The 21,621-nt window shown below is 35.2% G+C and overlaps 2 protein-coding genes across 10 annotated transcripts; one reads left to right on the forward strand and one right to left on the reverse strand.

Annotated features, from left to right (window-relative positions):
- Positions 1 to 75: 75 nt before the first annotated feature.
- On the forward strand, positions 76 to 5,509 carry LOC127971372 (CCR4-NOT transcription complex subunit 7). Of its 5 annotated transcripts, none has more exons than XM_052574335.1 (7): positions 76 to 273; positions 1,247 to 1,463; positions 2,280 to 2,473; positions 2,679 to 2,840; positions 3,043 to 3,187; positions 4,113 to 4,223; positions 4,347 to 5,509. In XM_052574335.1, exons 2-7 carry the CDS (start codon positions 1,347 to 1,349, stop codon positions 4,476 to 4,478), a joined length of 861 nt encoding a protein of 286 aa, XP_052430295.1. In that variant the 5' UTR covers positions 76 to 273; positions 1,247 to 1,346; the 3' UTR covers positions 4,479 to 5,509. The 5 variants fall into 5 exon arrangements, with proteins under 5 accessions (XP_052430295.1, XP_052430296.1, XP_052430297.1 ...); XM_052574336.1 differs by having other exon boundaries at positions 121 to 437; XM_052574337.1 differs by having other exon boundaries at positions 121 to 433.
- Positions 5,510 to 5,978: 469 nt separating this feature from the next.
- On the reverse strand, positions 5,979 to 21,421 carry zdhhc2 (zinc finger DHHC-type palmitoyltransferase 2). Of its 5 annotated transcripts, none has more exons than XM_052574329.1 (14): positions 21,094 to 21,421; positions 14,106 to 14,132; positions 13,330 to 13,424; positions 12,709 to 12,829; positions 12,446 to 12,515; positions 12,323 to 12,355; positions 11,536 to 11,656; positions 11,341 to 11,379; positions 10,881 to 11,013; positions 9,210 to 9,336; positions 9,030 to 9,122; positions 8,157 to 8,260; positions 7,955 to 8,032; positions 5,979 to 7,437 (listed from the first exon to the last, which is right to left on the reverse strand). In XM_052574329.1, the coding sequence occupies exons 1-13, from the start codon at positions 21,212 to 21,214 to the stop codon at positions 7,974 to 7,976; spliced, it is 1,143 nt and encodes a 380-aa protein (XP_052430289.1). In that variant the 5' UTR covers positions 21,215 to 21,421; the 3' UTR covers positions 5,979 to 7,437; positions 7,955 to 7,973. The 5 variants fall into 5 exon arrangements, with proteins under 5 accessions (XP_052430289.1, XP_052430294.1, XP_052430291.1 ...); XM_052574334.1 differs by having other exon boundaries at positions 21,264 to 21,390; XM_052574331.1 differs by having other exon boundaries at positions 7,955 to 8,014; positions 21,094 to 21,372.
- Between the last annotated feature and the right edge of the window lie 200 nt (positions 21,422 to 21,621).

Raw genomic sequence — 21,621 nt, forward strand, 5'->3', positions numbered from 1 at the left:
ACCATGAATATAAAACAGCTATCTATTCGAAAGTTCATGAACGTAAAATCCCACAAGGAGTTCAAAGGCCAGGTCACTCTTCGTCGTCGTCTCGTGACGTCACGCCGCAGCGCTGTGATGTAGTTCAGAGTGGCAGCTGGTTGTTGATATCGGTGTTAGCCCAATAAAACTATATAAAAGTAAAGAACAAGGTCCCAGTCCTTTCTAAACAAGGCGATTTTGTATTACAGAAGCAGTATACGCCTTAAGTGTAACTGCCTTGTTTGAGGAAAGGTAAGTCCTGACAGATAAAGTGAACTTTGAGCATAATAAGAGGACAAACTTTTGTGGCTAGGCTAATAGCTAACACTCTAGCCACATGTGCAAATAAACACGTCGACACTAAACAGCCTCATTGACATCTTACAAGAGGAAATATTTACAAAAGCTGACTGTAGGTATGATTTCAAGACGTTGGCTTTTTTTTTTTTTTTTTAGTTTAGCAGATGTTGTGCTAGCTACTTCCGCTAACATGTCAACCTATTAGAAATGATTTGGTTATTTAATAGCTTATGGACATATAAAACAACTTAGGATATGTTAGAAAGGCACTGTAATAGGCATGTATGTTTATAAGCAATTTTTGGCACACGGCCAATCTTCCCACTTATTTTTTTGACATAACGTTACTGAATGCTGCTTCTGTTAGCTTGCGACCTTTTTGTCTCATCTGGCATTTGTAGCAAAGTTTAGTAACAGTAGTAACAGTTTATTTCTTTATTTTTATGCATTATATGAGTATGTCTGAATCACTGTCCTTTCAATGCTGTCATGAGGCAAGAATAGTAGATGAGTAGTCATGTTTACTAAGACTAAAGTTATCGCAATCTCTCTCCTCTGTTTACAGTCCTCATGATGCTGTCTGGAGTGATAAGGATGAACTAATCTAATATCTAGTTTGAAGTCAGTAAACAAACGACTAATGATTTACCAAAGTCAATCAGCTAGGGCCATGACACAAGAATTAACCACAAACCATAGATAAATGCTCATTTGAAAATATATGTGGAGCTGTTATTGACCATTTTAAAGAATGCAGTTTGGTACAAAAATAAACCGTTTGTCATGCTTTAATATAATATTATATATAAAATAGGCATTTAATATATTAACTCTGCAATTCGAAGTATGGTTTTTGCACATTATTAAATGGTCTTAAATAGTAGCTTTCTGATTGTGATGTTTGTTTGTTTGTTTGTTTTTTCAGGTGAAAAGAGGGAACAAGCAATTATTATTTCATGAGATTATCCCCTGGGGATTGTTTTTTTTTTTTTTTTTTTCGGTTTTGATGCAGTAAACCTGGAACTATGCCCGCAGCCACTGTGGATCATAGTCAAAGAATATGTGAGGTTTGGGCCAGCAACCTGGATGAGGAGATGAAGAGGATTCGACAGGTGACCCGAAAATTCAACTATATTGCAATGGTGAGTTTCAAACTCCCAATGCTTTATTCACATCAGTTCAGTTTCATTTCCCAAATGTGATCTTGAACTGACAGTCATTTTCTAAGCTATGAAATCAGATCCATATGTTCAGACAGTGCAGTGTTAATATAACGTAGGTATATGGCAGTTGCCATAGTAATGACTTAAGAGTCAGCCTGATGGCAAGCTTCTGTCATTGTGGAAGGAGAGGACAGGAAATATGGGAAAATTGGGTCAAATGTATTACAGCAAATCATATCAAGTCACTAATTTCCTGTTTGTTGTGCATATTTGTGACCCTGGACCACAAAACCAGTCTTAAGTCGCTGGGGTATATTTTTAGCCATAGCCTAAAAAAAACCATTGTATAGGTCAAAATTATATTTTTTTATGCCAAAACATCATTAGGATATTAAGTAAAAATATTTTGTAAATTTCCTACCATAAATATATCAAAACAAAATTTTTGATTAGTAATACGAATTGCTAAGAACTTCATCTGGACCACTTCAACGTTGATTTTCTCAGTATTTAGATGTTGTTGTTTTTTTTGTTTTTTTTAAATGTAATTTGTAAAACTTAAAAGACTTAAAAAATATATTTTACTGAAATAATGAGGTTAGGTTGAAGTACTGAAATTATGAAAATGAATACTGGAGTAAAAATGGATTAAAGCTAAATAAAAGTATTTTAAACGAATAAAAATTCCAGAAGCATATAACACATTTCCTGAAACTAATTCCTGCCTGTCCGACTCTGAACAAAACCCTTTTTATTCTCATAAATATACAAATATCCATGTTGTTGCATTTGTAGGACACAGAGTTTCCAGGTGTAGTTGCAAGACCTATCGGTGAATTTAGAAGCAATGCTGATTACCAGTACCAGCTGCTGCGGTGTAATGTTGACCTGCTGAAGATCATCCAGCTTGGCCTTACATTTATGAACGAACAGGGGGAATACCCTCCAGTGACGTCGACGTGGCAGTTCAACTTCAAATTTAACCTCACGTAAGCATTGCTCTTTTGTCATTTAAGAGGTATGGCACATATTTTTAACAACAATGCATCAGTCGATGATCTCACTTTTATGTACATAAGTCCGTGTTGAAGACATATGACAAGATGACTTTTCTTGTCTTCAGGTGTATCCATAGCCATCAGTGTGATTCTTTATGAAAGCTGGACATTACACCAACGGTACTGTCTTTTGCAGGGAAGATATGTATGCACAGGATTCCATTGAGTTGCTCACCTCGTCAGGTATCCAGTTTAAGAAGCATGAGGAAGAGGGTATTGAGACACTGTACTTTGCTGAGCTGCTTATGACCTCAGGTGTGGTGCTTTGTGAGGGGGTCAAGTGGCTCTCATTCCATAGGTAATCTTACAGTAATATTCACGCAGTGAAATGAACAGTGTTTCAGTGCTGATTCAAACCACAACTCCATTAAAAGTGGAAGGTTCTTCACATCTTGAGAAAATGTACAGTAGTGTTTAAAAATGTGTTTCTCTTTTGTGCTTGCTCTTCAGTGAATAATGCAATCTATTTTCAAGTTAATTTTGGTCTCTTTTCCGAACAGTGGCTATGACTTTGGGTACCTGATTAAAATTTTGTCCAACTCAAAATTGCCAGATGAAGAGGTTGACTTCTTCGAGATTCTTCGTTTGTTTTTTCCCATCATTTATGATGTGAAATACCTCATGAAGAGCTGTAAGAACTTGAAGGTATTTTAGCATTTAAATGCATTAAATACAAGCATTACATAATATTTAAACACTCAAGGACTTATTCATCAGTATTTCATAGCAATAAGAGTACTTTTTCAATTTATATGGCACAGATATTCGGAATTGATCAGTGTGATTTTTTATATATATATATATATGCTGTTACAGTGTATATTCATATTTAGCTTTTTTAGATTTTCTTTTTAGTAATTTTGTGCTTTTGTAAATTTTATACATTTTTATATTTCTATTTAGCTTTAGTTTAAATACATTAAAAATCTTTAAATAGACTAGTCTAAGGAGCAAAAAACAAACAAGCAAAAATATTATTTTAAATTAGCTTTTATTTTCAGTTTACATTTTAATGTATTCACTTTTGTCATTTTTATTATGTTTAAAATATTTATTTTTATTTTTATTATCCGGTTTAGTTTTAGTATTTAAACTTATTTTATTTAGTTGGCAAGGAAGAATTTTTTTTATATATATATTTTATTTTGAGCTTTGTTACTTTAAAATTATTTTGAATTAATTTAATTTGAATTTAATAATTTAAAAAAAATATATAAATTAATTTGTAATAGTTTTAGTCAAAAGATAACAGCACTGACTGATACGTATCCTTATTACCCCAAGACTAAACCTAAGACTTATTATCACTGTCCAAGATGCATATACTAACTACTGACATAAATGCCTGCATAGTGAAATTTTTGTGGTTCAGTGTTATTGTAAAAACCTGAAAACTGGGGTTAATGCTTTTTATTTATAGGCATTGTAGATCTCATCATTTTGCATCACACTGTTTTTTCGCTGTCATCACTGCAGCATTTGCTGTGAAGTATACCAGTGGTTACTCTAATTTGCAGCAGTCTGTGTGAATAGAAGGAATCTGTGCCTGATTTCTGTCATGTGATGTCAGGGCGGTCTGCAGGAGGTAGCAGAGCAGCTTGAGCTGGAGAGAATTGGACCTCAGCATCAGGCAGGCTCTGACTCACTCCTCACAGGAATGGCTTTCTTCAAGATGAGAGAGGTGTGCCTTGAGATGAAAAAAAATATAATCAAGGACAAAGTGCTATGCTTATTCAATATCATTTTTTTTTTAAATTGCCACTAAATGCAGCATTTGTACTGACTAGCATCTTTCTCGTTGCAGATGTTTTTTGAGGATCACATTGATGATGCAAAGTATTGTGGTCACTTGTATGGACTGGGTTCAGGTTCATCGTATGTCCAGAACGGCACCGGAAACGCTTATGAGGAGGAGGCAAACAAGCATCAGTCGTGACACAAGAAGAATCCATCACCATAAAGAATCTCATATACAGGGCTCAAAACATGGGTTTTTAGTTGTTGTTGTTGTTGGTTTGTTTTTCATGAAAGATTAGATAGGATTTTGCACTTTAAAGTTCCCATCCAACAGAAAAGAACTTCCCTTTGTTGCCTTCTCTGGGTTAAATCTTCTCACACGATGTTCATATTTTATGGTTAAAGAGGAGGAACCATTTGGTGTTTTAGTTCCCCCCTCCCCCCACAGCTCAGCCTTAATATTAAACTATTTTTTATGTTCTTTTTTTAATCGTTAATTTATTGCATTCGTTTCTTCTCGTGTACAGTTGCGTAGTTCATCGACTAACTTTCGAAAGCGAGTGCACCAGTCACCTACGTGAACTGTCATTCCCTGATCACAGGAGTACTGATTTCTCACTCTTTGCAATAGCTTTAGGCAGATCTCACAGACACACAGATAAATACAAGCACTTAATTCTAAAGCAAAGCCTTGCACTGATTTTACCCTTTACGTTGGGTTAGCGGAGATTTTACCACACAAGTAAATTAAGAGTGATGATGTAACTGCCACTATTTAAGTGAACTGAGGTCACCTCATACTTCTGGATCAAGATTTTCTTTCCATTTTCATTTTTAAAAGAGATTTAAAGGTTTTGTAGTATTTTAGTATCAACGAAGTTCAAAGCCTTTTATTCATTTAAGAAATAATGCCTCTTAAAAGAAATCTTAGCCAAGTCAAGTACCCAGTATCAGTGGAATTAGTTTTACTTGTAGTGCTGGTTTTTGAATGGTGCACATTTTGTGCTGTTTGGGGTTTTCCTCTCTTTTTTTGTATTGTATTGCTTTACAATTCTGTGTCGCCTAGATCTGCTGCATGTACTGCAACATTTGAATAAATGCTGTGTTCACTAATCTGAGCTTTTATAGATATGTGAATTGCATGAACAGCTTGTCAAACTTTCTTTTTTTATGCCTTGAATGTCCCTCCTCCTTTGTCTATCATCTTGATGTGTACAGTATCCACATTGGTATTAAGCAATATAAAGACTGGCTGTTTTTAGAGCATTTGGAAATAAAAGCCAGATTTTTCTAACATATCCAAAATCTGTTCGTTACAGTTTTATTTCACCATTCCTAAAGGAATAAGTCGCCAAAAAAAAAAAATTTAAAATATGGTGTAACTTTAGGAGTCCATCCAAGATTTAGATGAGTTTGTTTCTTCATCAGAACAGATTTGGACAAATTGAGCATTACATAACTTGCTCACCAATGGATCATTTGCAGTGAATGGGTGCCATCAGAATGAGAGTCCAAACAGCTGCTAAAAACAATTTCGCAGTTCTAATGAAGAACAAACTCTTCTACATCTTGGATGGCCCTGAGGGTCAGACTAAATTATCAGCAAATTTTCATTTATTGGCTGAACTACTTCTTTAATGGACAGATGCTATAAATATAGAGCTGTAACACAGTTTGAAACAATATCGAAACAACACTGTAGCACTTAATAAAATATCACTTTATTTCTCTTACAGTAACACTCAAGGCATATCATTCAATGGCATTATCATACAGAGTCTGACTTTATCTATAAACACATTAAGCTACCAACACAAATAGCCAGCAGTATTTTACATACTCTCAAAAATAACAAAAGCAGCAACAACAATCGGCTGGTCTACATACACAAAAGCAAGAACCATTAGAAATCTTGTATCACAGTTTATTTTTAATGTGGTGTGTGAACCTAATCACAAAATAAACAACAGACATTTCCTTAAAAACTACAAAATGGACAACACACCACAAGTCTTGGCATTTCTGAGGTTTTGTTCACACCTGACGAAATCAAGTACAAGTACGGTTACATTTACATGCAATAACTGCTGAATCAAACTGAGATCAGAAATATGGTAGTAAGTACATTATCAGAGCCCTTAGATGCATCAGATGTGATACAAAAGCACATTAATTTTTGCAGTAATTGTGCAAACAGGGTGATGAAATAATCAAATATACTGACTTTTAATGGTGAAATATTCTCTGCGGTGTAATAATGAATATGGAGTTAACACAATACCTTGTATACTTTGCATACTTAATTCAACAACCTTCAAGCAACCATCAGGACAAAGATGATTTAAAAATTGAAATAATTTGCAGCTTCAAGTGCTGTTCAAAGTGCATATAGAGTAGAGTAGTTTTGTCTTCCCTCTGCCTGTCAGGTAAAAACCTGATTAAACAGTGTTTTAGGCTGAATATCCAGTGCTAAAAATGGCCTTAAATATTTGCTACATCAGTCATTTTGCCTGTGTATGACCTTTGCTAAATTAGTGACAGCCGGGATCCAGACTTAAATGTGATGGACAAGATCCTCACTGACACTTTGTCAAAAATAAAAACAGATTATAGTCATGATGTGCAAATGTATCTGTATGGTAATGAATGAAATAAGAGATGCTGCAGCATCTCAACAATGCAGGATCAAAAACAAGGTCAAATTCGTCTAGAGCAAAAGCACTTGGGCTTTTCATTGTTCACATTTCAAACATGACAAACGACTACGTACCACCATCACACAGCATGCATAAATACTTCACATTTTCCAGACTAACAAAAACGCCACCTTCTTCAGCACTGCCAACACCACGCAAGCTATATTCAAGGCATTTACCATACAAACTTCTACATTTAAAAAAATGTGGGTCTTGGAGGAACCACAGTAGTTACCAGATGTTCAACCACATCTGTGGGCATCTTTAGGCACGTTAAGATAGCCATACAGTTTGCAAGAAGGACTAGAGACTCTGTGGCCCTGCATGTATGTACAGTACACAGCATAACCCTGCACTGTCAGCTCATTAGGTAGAGAGTAGATGGGCAGTGCAAGTCTGTGCAAGAGCAGAGGATACGTCCTCACTGTTCCACTGACAACAGACATCACTAGCACAAAACTCCTAGAGAAACAAAGTCAGATCATTTAGAAATACATTCAGGGATTCCAAGAATATTATATTATATTATATTATATTATATTATATTATATTATATTATATTATATTATATTATATTATATTATATTATATTATATGTGGTAGGTACACTACTGTTCAAACGTCTGGGATCAGTTATATAAAATAAAAAAAATGTTTAAAAAAATTAATACTTCTATTCAGCGTGCATACATAAAATTAATTAAAAGATGGTAAATGCATTTATAAATGTTTCAGAACATCTCCATTTGATATAAATGTTGTTCTTTTGAACATTTTATTGTTAAAAGAATAAAAGAAAAATTAAAATAATTCTGTATTTTTAATTAGATCAATGAAGACTTGGAGCACATTAGAGGTCAAAACTGACCCCAAATGGCAGTATATGTTAAATTACTGTCATTTAGAAATATTTAAAAGTTTAACTATCTGAAAAATATGTCATATCCTATCAAAACAAGTACACATAAAAGTAACAAACCTGTTTCATTAATGCACTCCTAAGTTTCCTTCTCAATAGTCAATGCTGGGTTGTTCGTACCTGTTAGAAAAATACGGCCTGAACACTATGTTACATTATAATGCACATTCATAGCTGCAAATTTATTTCATATCTCTAGTCAAGGCACACAGAACACTCAAATTAGCAGTGTTTTGTGTTGATCTCAGATGTGGCGCATCACCTCGCTTGTCTCGGTCTTCACTTCCCTCTGACTGTCTGTTATTCAGCAGTCGGCTCTGAGACTCTCGCAGAGGTTTAGGTGGAAACTGATGGGATTCTCCAGCACTAGACAAGAATGAAAAAGGCATGAATAGAAGGCTCTGCATATCATCAATACAGTATCACACAATGCAATTTGCATTTCTAATGCTATATAAGAACCAGAAGTAACTACAACACATTTTTTTTCTGGACTCAGTGTTTGATTGCAATGTAAAATGTAACATTTTCCTATATATATATATATATATATATATATATATATATATATATAGGATTTTTTTTTCTTCATATTTTTCATATTTTTTCATATTGATATTGCTATATACCCTGTAAAATCTTATGTTAGCCTTAATTAAAGCATGCAAACTGATTGCCTTAAAAACGGAGTAAAAAAAAGACATTTTAGTTTCAATAACTAATTCATTTTAAGTTAAACATACTACTTTATGTGTTTATTCAAATGTAACTCATTTATTTAAGTTGAGCTAAGTAATGTAACATTTACTGCAATCCCATCCTCATCCTCCTTAGCACAATAACATACCAAAAATGCAGACATAACAGAAACCAAAAAAACTGAACATTAAACACTAACTATATTGATCTTGTGCAAGAACACATAAAATAACAGGTCATTTCAACATTTCCTCCTCTGAAGCAAAGCATGCTGTGAAGTATAAACTAGCTCGACATAATGGTACAAATAACAATCAATTTATCTTAACTAGGGTTTTCTGAGTAACAAGATTTTTACAATTAAAATCAACCAATTGTACATTACAAAAACAACTAAAAAGTGTTATTTAGGACAAACAACTCAGTTTCCTTGAACCTTTTGATTGAAGGGTTGCGTCCAGAGGGTGAAGAGGGTTGTTCGGGGTCTGCGTTCACTAGACATGTAGGGTATGAACAGCCATCGCCCAGACTGCAGAAACACAATGTGATGCTGAGGAAATGAGATCACAAAACAATCACACCAGTGCTTTCAGTGCTACTGAACAATAACTGATACCTTGAAAAAACAGGCAACAGCCAGCATTTCTTTTCATCTCCAAACACCTGGCGAAAGTTCTTGCTTGTTCCTAAACTGAAGCCATCCTTGTCTGGTCCGTGCTGGAATGTAGGAGCTCTGAAAGCCTCTGACAAGACAAACATGTTTCCTATACAAACCTACTAACATGATTTAATTTTATGTTTTCTCTAAACACTGAATGCTGCAAAGCCTAAAATATGAAATATTAGTCAGAAAAAGCTTTATTTTTTATTTTTTTATAGAACAGTATAATGAACCTTTAAATAAATAAAAAATTCATGTAAAAAAAAAATCGACATCTAAAAAAGAAAAAAGTTGAATATTACATTTGATACATTTTATAGGCTTTTTTCATAGGATAATATGAAACCCATACTCTTGGAGGAAAAAAAAAAACACCAGTTTTATTCAAAAGCCCAAACCAAGCAAAAATATGCAATTTGGGGCAATTGCTGATGTATCTATGGGCAAAAATTATGATGAAGCTTGCAATGTACATCAACCTGACACTATAGCAGACATAAAATGCATTTAAATATCAGTCTTGTAAGATGATATTTAAATGATTGAGAGAATTTCAATTTTAATTAAGGTTTATACATCATTTGAAAGCTGAATAAATAAGTTTTCTATTAATATGTATGGTTTGTTAGGATATGACAATATTTGGCTGAGATACAACTATTTGAAAATCTGGAATCTGAGGTTGCCATAAAAAAAATCTAATTATTGAGAAAATCGTCTTTAAAGTTGCCCAAATTAAGTTCTTAGCAACACATATTATTAATCAAAAATTACCTTTTTATATATTTACAGTAGGAAATGTACAAAATATCTTCATGGTACATGATCTTTACTTAAAATCCTAATCATTTTTATCATTCTTTTTTTTTTTGACCCATACAACATATTGTTGGCTATTACTACAAATATACCTGTGCATCTTATGACTCATTTTGTGATTGGTCACATATGTGATACTCACAGTTTAGCACCATTTTCCTAAAAAAATATATATGGAATATTAAGTTGCTTCAACTTTCAGCTGTAAGTGTACATCTTATTACAAACAATATAAAAGTTATTCTTACATTTACTTTATATATGAAAAAACACTAGTTTTCATAGCAAAAATACACATAAACCACTAATTGAAAGGGTGACATATTTTCAATTATACTAAAAGTCCTTTTACTTGCTAAAAAAAAGTGTAAACTATTAATAAGATTACTGAAACAAGTGATGGATTGTGTTCAACAGGTTTTTCAGTAAAGCTTTGATCAAGAAAATCATTTAGAAGCTTTAGAAATTCACATATCAAATATGACACACTGGGCTTCACAGGGCTAAGACTAGAATATGTCTGTTGCTGAGATGAATTTTCAACATTTTCCACCGTAATGCCTCTTGACACAGTTGCTTTTGCCAGAAGAGTGGGCATGTTGTCACAGATACATGTTCCCTTGAGGATCTGCCACAAAGGGCAGACTGCAAGAAGACCTAAACACTACCTGCCCCAGATCTGAGCCACTGGATGTGTGAGACGTATTTGATCAGTGCGTATCAGTGCGTGGACTGACAGATACACACTATTGATGAGCCAGAGTTTACTACTGAAATCCAAGGGTAATTAAAGCACAGCCCACTCACCCAAGGTGGATCTGTTCTTGCAGACAAGCCAGCAGTGATAAGCAAACAAAAACGCTAGGCTCACTGAGAACATGGAGGCAGCGAAAAACAGGAACATGATGTGAAACTTGGCTTGGGTGTCAGGCAGACCATTCTGTGAGAAACACGTGAAAGACTCTAAATGCACCAGAAACAGATATTAAAACCAATTAAACAAAAGACAGCCTGTTCTTAATTTAAGATAGTTGATATTTACAGAATATAATGTGTGGAACACTCCATTCACATGGTAAAGGTTGAAAATATTAAACTGAAGAAGCAGGAGCAAGCAGAAAACTGTGTTTGCTTTTCTACTGGATCTAACAGAAATCGCAAAATATGAAGTGTTATGCTGAGGGAAACGATCCAAACTACTGGAACTAGAGGAATGAGTCAGTCAATCAAAGCACATCAATAATGTCTGTGATTGACTCGGTCCTACCAAATATTGGATTAGACGATCGTGTGTTTTACCATCAACCTTTCAAAATAAAAACACACTTTTTACTGAAAAGCAATGAACAAAACATGATATTGTTTGGGCTGCTGTTCTATTTAATTAAAGACAGACTATGTGCACATTCAAATTATTTCTGTTTCCTAATATAAGCCCAAGAAATTAATAATTCATACTTACAGTCCAGAACTGAATGAAATACTGCAAGTCGGTGGCAGTGACGAAGAGGCAGTACAACAAAGAATATGCTAGGAAGAGCATGAAAAACTTGTAGTTGGCGAAGCCCACGCAATTGTTTACCCTGTCAAAGAAGATAAAAAGCATCTATTAGCCTCAATAAAATTGGATATTAATATCTATTTTGATTGAAAAATACTACCAAATATAGACTGGAACAAGGATACAAGGCGCAGTTGTTACCTTTCTTGACCTTATTATTTTCTGTAAAATGTAGTTAATTAGTTAGCATTGCATATTTACTAGCTACATAACATGTAACTTTTGCCCCTCTTGCAGCTGAAGCATAAAATTGATAAACACTTAAATGTAGTATTTATTAATCAATTTTAAGTAGTTTATGGTAATGATGTATGATTTAGTTTGAATATGATGTGATTTGTAAAAAAAAAAAAAAAAAATATATATATATATATATATATATATATATATATATATATATTATAATAATATATATATAAATTGCAAAGAACAAAAGAAAATGCAAGCATGAAGGTTCAACTCTAAATTGTTAGTAGGGCCTAAGCATATCGTACAACTACAAAAAATATATATTTCAAGCAACATTGTACCTTTAAATTACAAAACTGAATATTGTTCATTGAAAAAAAAGGATTGGTTTTTTTTTTTGTTCTAGCAGAAACCCAGAAATGTTTGGTGCATGTGTTCCTTCCGAGACAAAAAGCTATTTATCCTTGCTTTGCATTTAATCTACTGAGCCAGTACATACCATGGACAATGGTGATCCATCTTTAAAATGCACCTGTAAAAGAGCAGAGGAGGAGGAGCTGTTCAAATGCAGCACAGCAAAATCTAATATGTGTTGTGGCTTTTAAAAAGAAGAGAGATATACATATCACAGGCTGAGCAATGATGACATCGATCAGGCTTCAGCAGCAGACAGTGATCACAGTAGCGGATAGCTGTATCAAAACAGCTTGTTAAGACACAGATTGATAGGATTCACTGAAGACTGAAGACAGATTGAAACAAATGCAATTGTCTGTGGCAATTATTTGTTACTGAACTTAAATCTGGGCTGAATTGACTGCTACAAACTTGGCCTGCTAATCGTGGCACAATTGGGAAGTGCTGAACTTAAAGAAAAGTGCCCACCTCCAGACATTGTGCGTGTGTAAATGGGCAAATCCTTAGCAATTCTCCTCAAGATCTCCTGTTGAGATTCTCTCCGATCTTCACGCTCTAATAGCTCTTTGTCAGAATGTGACAGGTGAAACTGAAAGGAACAGACGAAAACCAAAACATTTTGATATTTCTGTGTGACAAGCAGCACGCTCTGCACTCAGAGATGTGAGAGGAGTACGACTGATTGCCAGGATGAGCCATATGTGGTTTCTCTATTTCAGTTTGTTTCTCATACTCTCGGCTGGAAATAATAACCGCTTGCAGTGAGGTACTATGGTTACTGCAACAATCACATGCAATTTACAACGCAACATGCTGTTTATTTCAATATGTGTAACCAACGACTCATCGTAATGGGAGTTATACCACAAATGTACAAATATTACATCTCTATAATATTATATCTCTGCCTGCAGGAAAATCATAAATCATGCTGAGTATATGCTGTGCAATAACGTTTAAATTGATTTCTTACTTAGAGAAGACCATAATCTGGTCTCTTCAAGTGTCTTCTATTCATCCCTTATAATGTTTACTATGAAATGAATATCTTTTAATAAATAACTTATTTCTGTAATTATAAATACTCACCTCTTTGAGTGGGTTCATAGGTTTTGTGAAGATGGTTTGCCAGTATGACCACACAAACATGATGAAAAGCACATGATATACCAGGAGGTAAACTACTGTGATACAAAAAAATAAAATAAAAAAATAAAACATTTTTTAAAGGGGATAAAAAAAATTGAGAGATATCATAATTATAAAGCTTCACTATTATTATTATTGTTATTATTAGTATTATTGCTTAAGATTTTTTTTTCAATTTTCAGCAGGTAAATAATCATTTAAACACACACACACACACACACACACATTAAAATATGGGTGAAAATATCCCATTGACATCCCATCACTACTGTTCAAGGGTTTGGGGTCAGTAAAAAAAAATTTTATGCTTTTTAAAGTTTCTTATGCTCACCAGAACTGAATTCATTTTATCAGAAATATGGTAAAACAGTAATATTGTGAAATATTATTACAATTTGTTACGTTAATATAATTAATATGATTTAAAATAACATTTATTCCTGTGGTAGCAAAGCTGAATTTTCAGCCTCTAGTTTTCAGTGTCCCATGATCCTTCAGAAATCATTCTAATATGCTGATTTGCTGCTCAAGAAACATTTCTGATTATTATCAGTGTTGAAAATGGTTGTACAGCTTCCTTGCTGCATAAAAACAATCTTATTGACTTCAAACCTTTGAATGGTATCCTACATTAAAAATCCCACTTACATTTCCTTTAGAAAATGCAAAAAATAGTTTCCAACAAATAAAAACTCTTTAAGAAAAAGCTGACTTACTTTTCTCTCCAATGTTTTCAATAGTATCTGCAGAGGAAAGAGAAAGAGAAAAGTAACTTTTTCTCTACAACTTTGTTAATGCTGTATGATTTGAATTCTGCACTGGCTATTATTGTATAAACAGTAGGTCAGAAACTCCTTGTGCATTTCATAGAAGGTCAGTGAGCAGCAGATGGTTCTCAGCACAGTTCTCTGATCACTGTTGCTGTACGGAGACTCTTGATCAGATGCCCAAATTCACTTGCTCATAATTGCATCTTTTCAACTGGTGTGCTTTCAGAACGATGAGCTACATTGTGGTGATGAAGTTAGAGAAACTAACCACAACCACACAGGAAAATAGCTCAGTTTCAAAAACAAGATACGATCACCCCAACAGATAACACAGAAGGTACCACCTCAGTGATAGCTTTGTACCTTTTTTTCTGAGAGTAAGCAGCATATAGTTTCTTCAATTAATATCTAGTTCTTTAAGTTTACTGTGAAGTTGCAGTGTCATAAAAGCCTCATTAGATTATCCTCTTATTTAATGTGGTTGGGCTGCACTACTCTCTATCCAAAATATGCTCTTTGAAAGATGAGAGTGCCTGGCACTAAAGTAGAAAAATGCAATTCCTCTGAAGCACAGAGCAGAAATGAAATCCCAGAATGCAGTGCATTTCCAAACAGATATTTTAACTGAGTATGTGTACCCTAGGGAGCACTCAATCAAACTTAAAAACTGTGATGCGATTGTGACATTATAAAGACTATAAACTGTCAAATACACAAGTTTATGCTGAAAATTAAGTGAAAGCTGCATAATACACAGTCTCTACTGCTGCCTATGCTGTTAATATGACTCAAACAATAAAATAATAATGGAAAATCACTCACTGATCTAGACTGAATAACTTTGGTAGCTTTAATAAGATGTCAACAGAAAGGGGGTGGGGCTTGTAAAATATGATTCTGCAAAAGCCTCATTCTGAGACACTTCTAATTTATGGGGGTTGTGTACACACACTGCCAACACACATTTATGTTCAACGAACATGTAAAAGTAAATTTTGCATAATAGGTGCCTTTTAAACACACATTTCTTCTATCCCTTCACAGCCTCAGTTTCAATCCAGTCAGTATATGGTGCTACTCTGTCTAAAATCTACTGGTATATAACCCTCTCCATTAGTGTAATAAAAATCATCAACAGCTGACGAGATACATACAGGTGCATCTCAATAAATTAGAATGTCGTGGAAAAGTTCATTTATTTCAGTAATTCAACTCAAATTGTGAAACTTGTGTATTAAATAAATTCAGTGCACACAGACTGAAATAGTTTAAGTCTTTGGTCATTTTAATTGTGATGATTTTGGCTCACATTAAACAAAAATCCACCAATTCACTATCTCAACAAATTAGAATACTTTATAAGACCAATAAATAAAATGAAATATTTAGTGAATTGTTGGCCTTCTGGAAAGTATGTTAATTTACTGTACACATACTCAATACTTGGTAGGGGCTCTTTTTGCTTTAATTACTGCCTAAATTCGGCGTGGCATGGAGGTGATCAGTTTGTGGCACTGCTGAGGTGGTATGGAATCCCAGGTTTCTTTGACATTGGCCTTCAGCTCATATGTGTTTTTTGGTCTCGTTTCTCATTTTTCTCTTGACAGTAGCACATAGATTCTCTATTGGGTCTGGTGAGTTTGCTGGCAGTCAAGCACACCAACACCATGGTCATTTAACCAACTTTTGGTGCTTTTGGCAGTGTGGGTAGGTGCCAAATCCTGCTGGAAAATTAAATCAGCATCTTCAAAAAGCTGCTCAGCAGAAGGAAGCATGAAGTGCTCCAAAAGTTCTTGGTAAACGGGTGCAGTGACTTTGGTTTTCAAAAAACAAAATGGACCAACACTAGCAGATGACATTGCACCCCAAATCATCACAGACTGTGGAAGCTTAACACTGGACTTCAAGCAACTTGGGCTATGAGCTTCTCTAGTTCTTCTTCTCCTTAGCCCAGGTAAGATGCCTCTGTGTCTGTGGATCAGGAGTGGCTTAACCATAGGAATACGACAACTGTAGCAAGTTGTGTGGTGACTCTTGATGCCTTGACCTCAGTCTCAGGCCCCGTCCACACGGAGACGGAGCTTACCCGATCTTTTTTTTTCCTCGTCTCAAGAAATATCCGCGTCTACACGAAACCGAAGTATACATGCCAGACTAGTATGTGGCGCTGTAATTCTGCCACAGAGATACACTAAAAACAGAGAAGAAGACTTGGACTATGCTCATAAACCTTTGCGTGTGGTACACAAGCGAACATGGAACAATACATTTATTAATCAGTGTCTAATCTAAATCTAATCTAATCTAATGTTAGTTAATAAAAAGATAATCGTTCAGTGTTTGTTCATGTTTTTGTTGCTGTTACGTGACGTAGAGGTGTCTGACTAGGGGGGAGACGTGGGCTGATGACGTCATCGTTTCAGAAAATATACGGATTAGACGTCCAGAAGAAAACGCAAAGACGGCGTTTTCAAATTTATCCACTTTGGGACCCGGTTTCAAAAAATAGCGGTTTCACCTTATGAAAACGCCGGTTCCGTGTGGACGAAACGCCTATCCGATAAAAAATTTGTGCGTATTCACAGAAACGTGTCTCCGTGTGGACGGGGCCTCAGTCCATTCCTTGTGAAGTTCACATTTATGAATCGATTTTGCTTGAAAATCCTCATAAGGCTGCGGTTCTCTCGGTTGGTTGTGCATCTTTTTTTACACACTTTTTCCTTCCACTCAACTTTCTGTTAACATGCTTGGATACAGCACTCTGTGAACAGCCAGCTTCTTTGGCAATAAATGTTTGTGGCGTACCCTCTTTGTGAAGGGTGTCAATGATTGTCTTAGGGACAACTGTCAGATCAGCAGTCTTCCCCATGATTGTGTAGCCTAGTGAACCAAACTGAGAGACCATTTTGAAGGCTCAGGAAACATTTGGAGGTGTTTGAGTTGATTAGCTGATTGGCATGTCACCATATTTTATTTTGTTGAGATTGAGAGTGAATTGGTGGGTTTTTGTTAAATGTGAGACAAAATCATCACAATTAAAAGAACAAAAGAATTAAACTATTTCAGTATGTGTGTATTTAATTTATTTAATACACTAGTTTTCATAATTTGAGTTGAATTACTGAAATAAATTAACTTTCTAATTTATTGAGATGCACCTGTAATTAGCCATTTCAACAATTAAACAGTTTATTTCCCTTAAGGTGTCTGTGTTGCTGTCTAAGAAATGTCAAATGTGTTTGTTGCTAAACTCAGTGTGCAGCCCAAGTGATTTGACAGCAGAAATAGGTCAAGTAGAGATTGGTGAGGTTGAGTTTGACAGCTTGGCGCTGAGATTAGCTTTGAGACATAAGGATCTGTAGACAGTACATTTATAACAACATTTGTCACATACGGTTTAGTAAAGACTCATTGACCTCTCATTATCATGGCTTGCTAAGATAGATGCAAAGACAGAATTAACAATTGAATGGATCTTTTAAACCAGTACTGTTTGTAATGGGTTTTTGGCTATTCACATGCTTGGTGCAATGAGCCAAATAGATAATCCTCCTGAACCAATGCAAACTAGCAGCTTTCAAATTCAGACAATAAAGTCTTTATGATTTTCATTCTGTCATCCTGGAGTCAAGTGCTCAGTTTGAGTACAAAGCAAGCATATGAAGACCAACTGTTTGTGGTTCAGCATAAACTGGTATGAACTGCCAGTGGGAACAGCAGTCAGAAGTGAGGCCTGGCCACAGACGACTCACTCAGTGTAGTCTCTGAGGAACATCACAAAGCTGCCGTTTTATGCACAAATATTTGAATATCATTTGATTCTATTAAAAGGACTTCAAACACAGAAACACCATTAGTCTTCAGTGAAAACCAGGGCATCCTCATGATCATCCACCATTCAGGAGAACAATAAAGCCTCTTCATGCTGTTTTATGGGACCATGATAGCAGATGTTATCAAAGGAGTGAATGATGTTCTGAAGTTAATGTAAACACAACCCTTTGCTTGTTGCACACACATAAATAAGCCACAGTCTAAACAAATGACACAGTACATAACAAAGCTTGAAAATGTTTTTTTACAGTTGTTTACAGCAACAAAACACTTAGGTAGACATGTGCCGGTATTCGGTAATACTGATGCGATACTGCACAGTAATAAATATGCATGATGTTGTTATCGTGGGCATTTCTAATCCACCGATCAAAATGCACAACAAAAAAAAAAGTGTGAAAGACACATGCGCACTCTGATGTAAACAAGCACAGAAAAGAAGCGCATGGCGGATCGCATGAAAGACACTCTGGATGAAAGCGCACTTTCACTCTCTGACAACAGATGGTGCTAAACTGCGGAAACGCTGCCGTTACCCGGAAACCCCATAAACAAAGCAGCTGCAATACTTTCGGTTTCTGAAACTTGTTTAAATGATTAAAACAGTCATTCAGATTTGTGTATTTGCTATGATGTTCATCACAGCGTCAAATACTTATTTTCAAACTTTTTTGACATTTTAATCTGGACTACAACATGCCCTAGATATTGTTTGAACGTGTTTTGATTCTTTATTGTTTGGTCACACATTACATTAGAGCTTCATTAGTTAACCTTAGTTAAAGGGATAGTTCACCCAAAAATTTTAATTAGCCTATAAATTACTCACTTTCAAGTCACCCTAGGTGTGTATCACTTTCTTCTTTCAGACAAATCCAGTTGGAGTTACATTAAAAATTGGATTCTGGATTCGTCTGAAAGACGAAGTCATATACATCTAGGATGACTGGAGGGTGAGTAATTCATGGGCTAATTTTCATTTTTAGGTGAACTAACCCTTTAATTCATTAGTTAACATAAACTGCCAATGAAAAATTCTTCTGAACATTCATTAATTATTTATTAATTAATTAGTTATTCCAATAACACATGGTTAAAATCGAAAGTTGCCACTGTGTTATTTAGGCTAATGAGCTAACATGAACTAAGCCTTTTTTTAACAAAGATTAATAACTTCTGTAGCAAATGTAGATATTTCTGAATTTTGAATGTTAATGCATTAACTAAGGTTATTGAAGTCTTATTGTAAAGTGATACCTATTGATCTTTATAGTTCTTTTGCACTTTAATCTGTGTAAAACTTTTTAACTTTATACATTTTCTGTATTGCTTTATTGTGTATATATCTTCAGTTATTTTTGTTATAAAAAAAAGTTATTGAATCTGTTATACTGTATTATAACATGGATCTCGTGATAATAGCGTATACCGTGATAAAAGTACTAGCAATTAACCGCACCATGAAAATCTGATATTAGCATATCCCTAACAGGGAGAGAAGTTCTTGTTTTTTATGATGGTCTTAAAGGGGGGGTGAAATGCTCATTTTCACTCAATATCCTGTTAATCTTGAGTACCTATAGAGTAGTACTGCATCCTTCATAACTCTAAAAAGTCTTTAGTTTTATTATATTCATAAGAGAAACCCGGGTCTCCGATGGGAGGCGGACGCACTAACAAGGAGGCAGAGATATTTGAAGCAGTTTTACTCACCGCCTGCGGTTCCAACACACGATCGTGGCCCTTTTTGTTGGGATTGCATCATCCTTAAGAAATAAACGATACGCAAATCCGTCGTCAAACTGGGCCATGTTTGTAAAACAAGCATCTTCGAAATGCAGGGAACAAACACAAACACTTGCACAACTCCGTTGATGCTCTGTAAAAATAAACTCCATCCACTGGTCCCTTAATGCTGTTTTTTTTTGGTAATCTGTGCAGGGTTGTCTTGCCCTGGCAACCAAAAATACACTTCTTTTGTGACATTTCGCGACGCTCTCGCTCTGATCACTGAATGCCTCTGCTCTCAGTGCTCTGCAGGAGCATGCGCTCTTCTGGCAAACGTGACCTAGGACCCATATAAGGAAATTCCGCTCCATCTAACGTCACACAGAGCCATACTCGGAAAAAACTTTCCGAAACTTGTGACAAACCGGAAGGAGTATTTTTGGAACAGAAATACTCCTTCAAACGTACAACTTAATTTTTTAAACTTTGTCCATGTTTAGCATGGGAATCCAACTCTTTAACAGTGTAAAAAACTCAGTATGCATGAAATAGCATTTCACCCCCCCTTTAATGACTACCATGGAGTAGCTTTATAGCAATGCAAAATTGCTATTTGTATATGGGTTGGTGACATCATGCTTCTTAGACTGGATGTAGGAAATACATTGCAGTTTCTGAATTATTATTAATATTTAAGGGGCATAAAGTAAAAATATGGTGTTAACTGTCCTGAGTTTGCAACAAGACTGTCCAGTAATTCAAGGTCAATGTGGAATAACCAACATGAAGAAAACCATAAAACAGAGGCTGGACCCTACACTTGAGTTTGTAATATATATATATATATATTAATAAATAAATACAGTAAGATCAGTAAGATCTCAATTGTTTTTAAAGAAATTTCTACTGCTCATTAAGTCTGCATTTAATTATTAAAAAAAAGTCATACTGCAAGATATTTTTTAAAATTTAGAAACTTAGAAATTTAGATATATATATAGATTTGTTTTTGTTTTTTATCTCACACATGCATCCTTATCCTTAATTTTTCACTGACCCATATGTTTTCTGTTTTGTAGTTAAGGTGCAGAGGCATGCTCAGTATTATAATATTAAGGGTTCTTATACAGACACTTTCAAAAACACATGCACATATAAAGAGAGAGGTTAAATAAATTAATCTCATACCACCTGACACTAATCATGACCCACTTAGTATGTTTATAAGCAAATGGAGTCCCTCAGTAACAGAGATATTGCTCTAGTAAGAGAAGCAGACATATGCATAACACATGGTCGAGGCCATGTGTTATTTATTCATTCTCTCGCCGTTTCATTCCAACTTCACCCATAGAGCTGCTTCCAGTCTTACCTATGCAGAGCTGCACTACATAAGCGTAGTAGGACCATGCCACGATCAGACTGATGAACAGCACAGGGATCCAGTATAAAACTCTCCAGCAGTCAACGCTACGCGAACCCGACGGCGCCATCTTTCTATTTGATGACCAAAAGTAGCCAAAACGACAATTTCAGCCTCACCGAGCCTGCACTGCTCCTAAAACATCATATCGTCTTCCGCGTGCAGCTGCGCTTCGTCTGCTCCTCCATCCTCCGGTTCTCCGGTCGCTCTTGTTTGCAGTGTAGCAGAGCGGTACCGCCCCTTTCTACAAACTTACACGACGCTCACGCGATGCAGTGAAGGTGTTACTACACTAAAGCCTGATTCTGCCGGTTTTGTATCATCACCATAGGTTTGTCTGCTATAATTTAGCAAAGGTTTTCTATATCTAGTATATGTAAAATGTTACTGATACCGCAATGTGTCCTCACACTACAAAATAGGATTAAAAATGTCACACCAGACCAGCGTGCAATAACACTTTACATTGGTACATTA

This window comes from Carassius gibelio, chromosome B14 (genome assembly GCF_023724105.1).
Source record: "Carassius gibelio isolate Cgi1373 ecotype wild population from Czech Republic chromosome B14, carGib1.2-hapl.c, whole genome shotgun sequence".
In the NCBI taxonomy this organism is placed as follows: Eukaryota; Metazoa; Chordata; class Actinopteri; order Cypriniformes; family Cyprinidae; genus Carassius; species Carassius gibelio.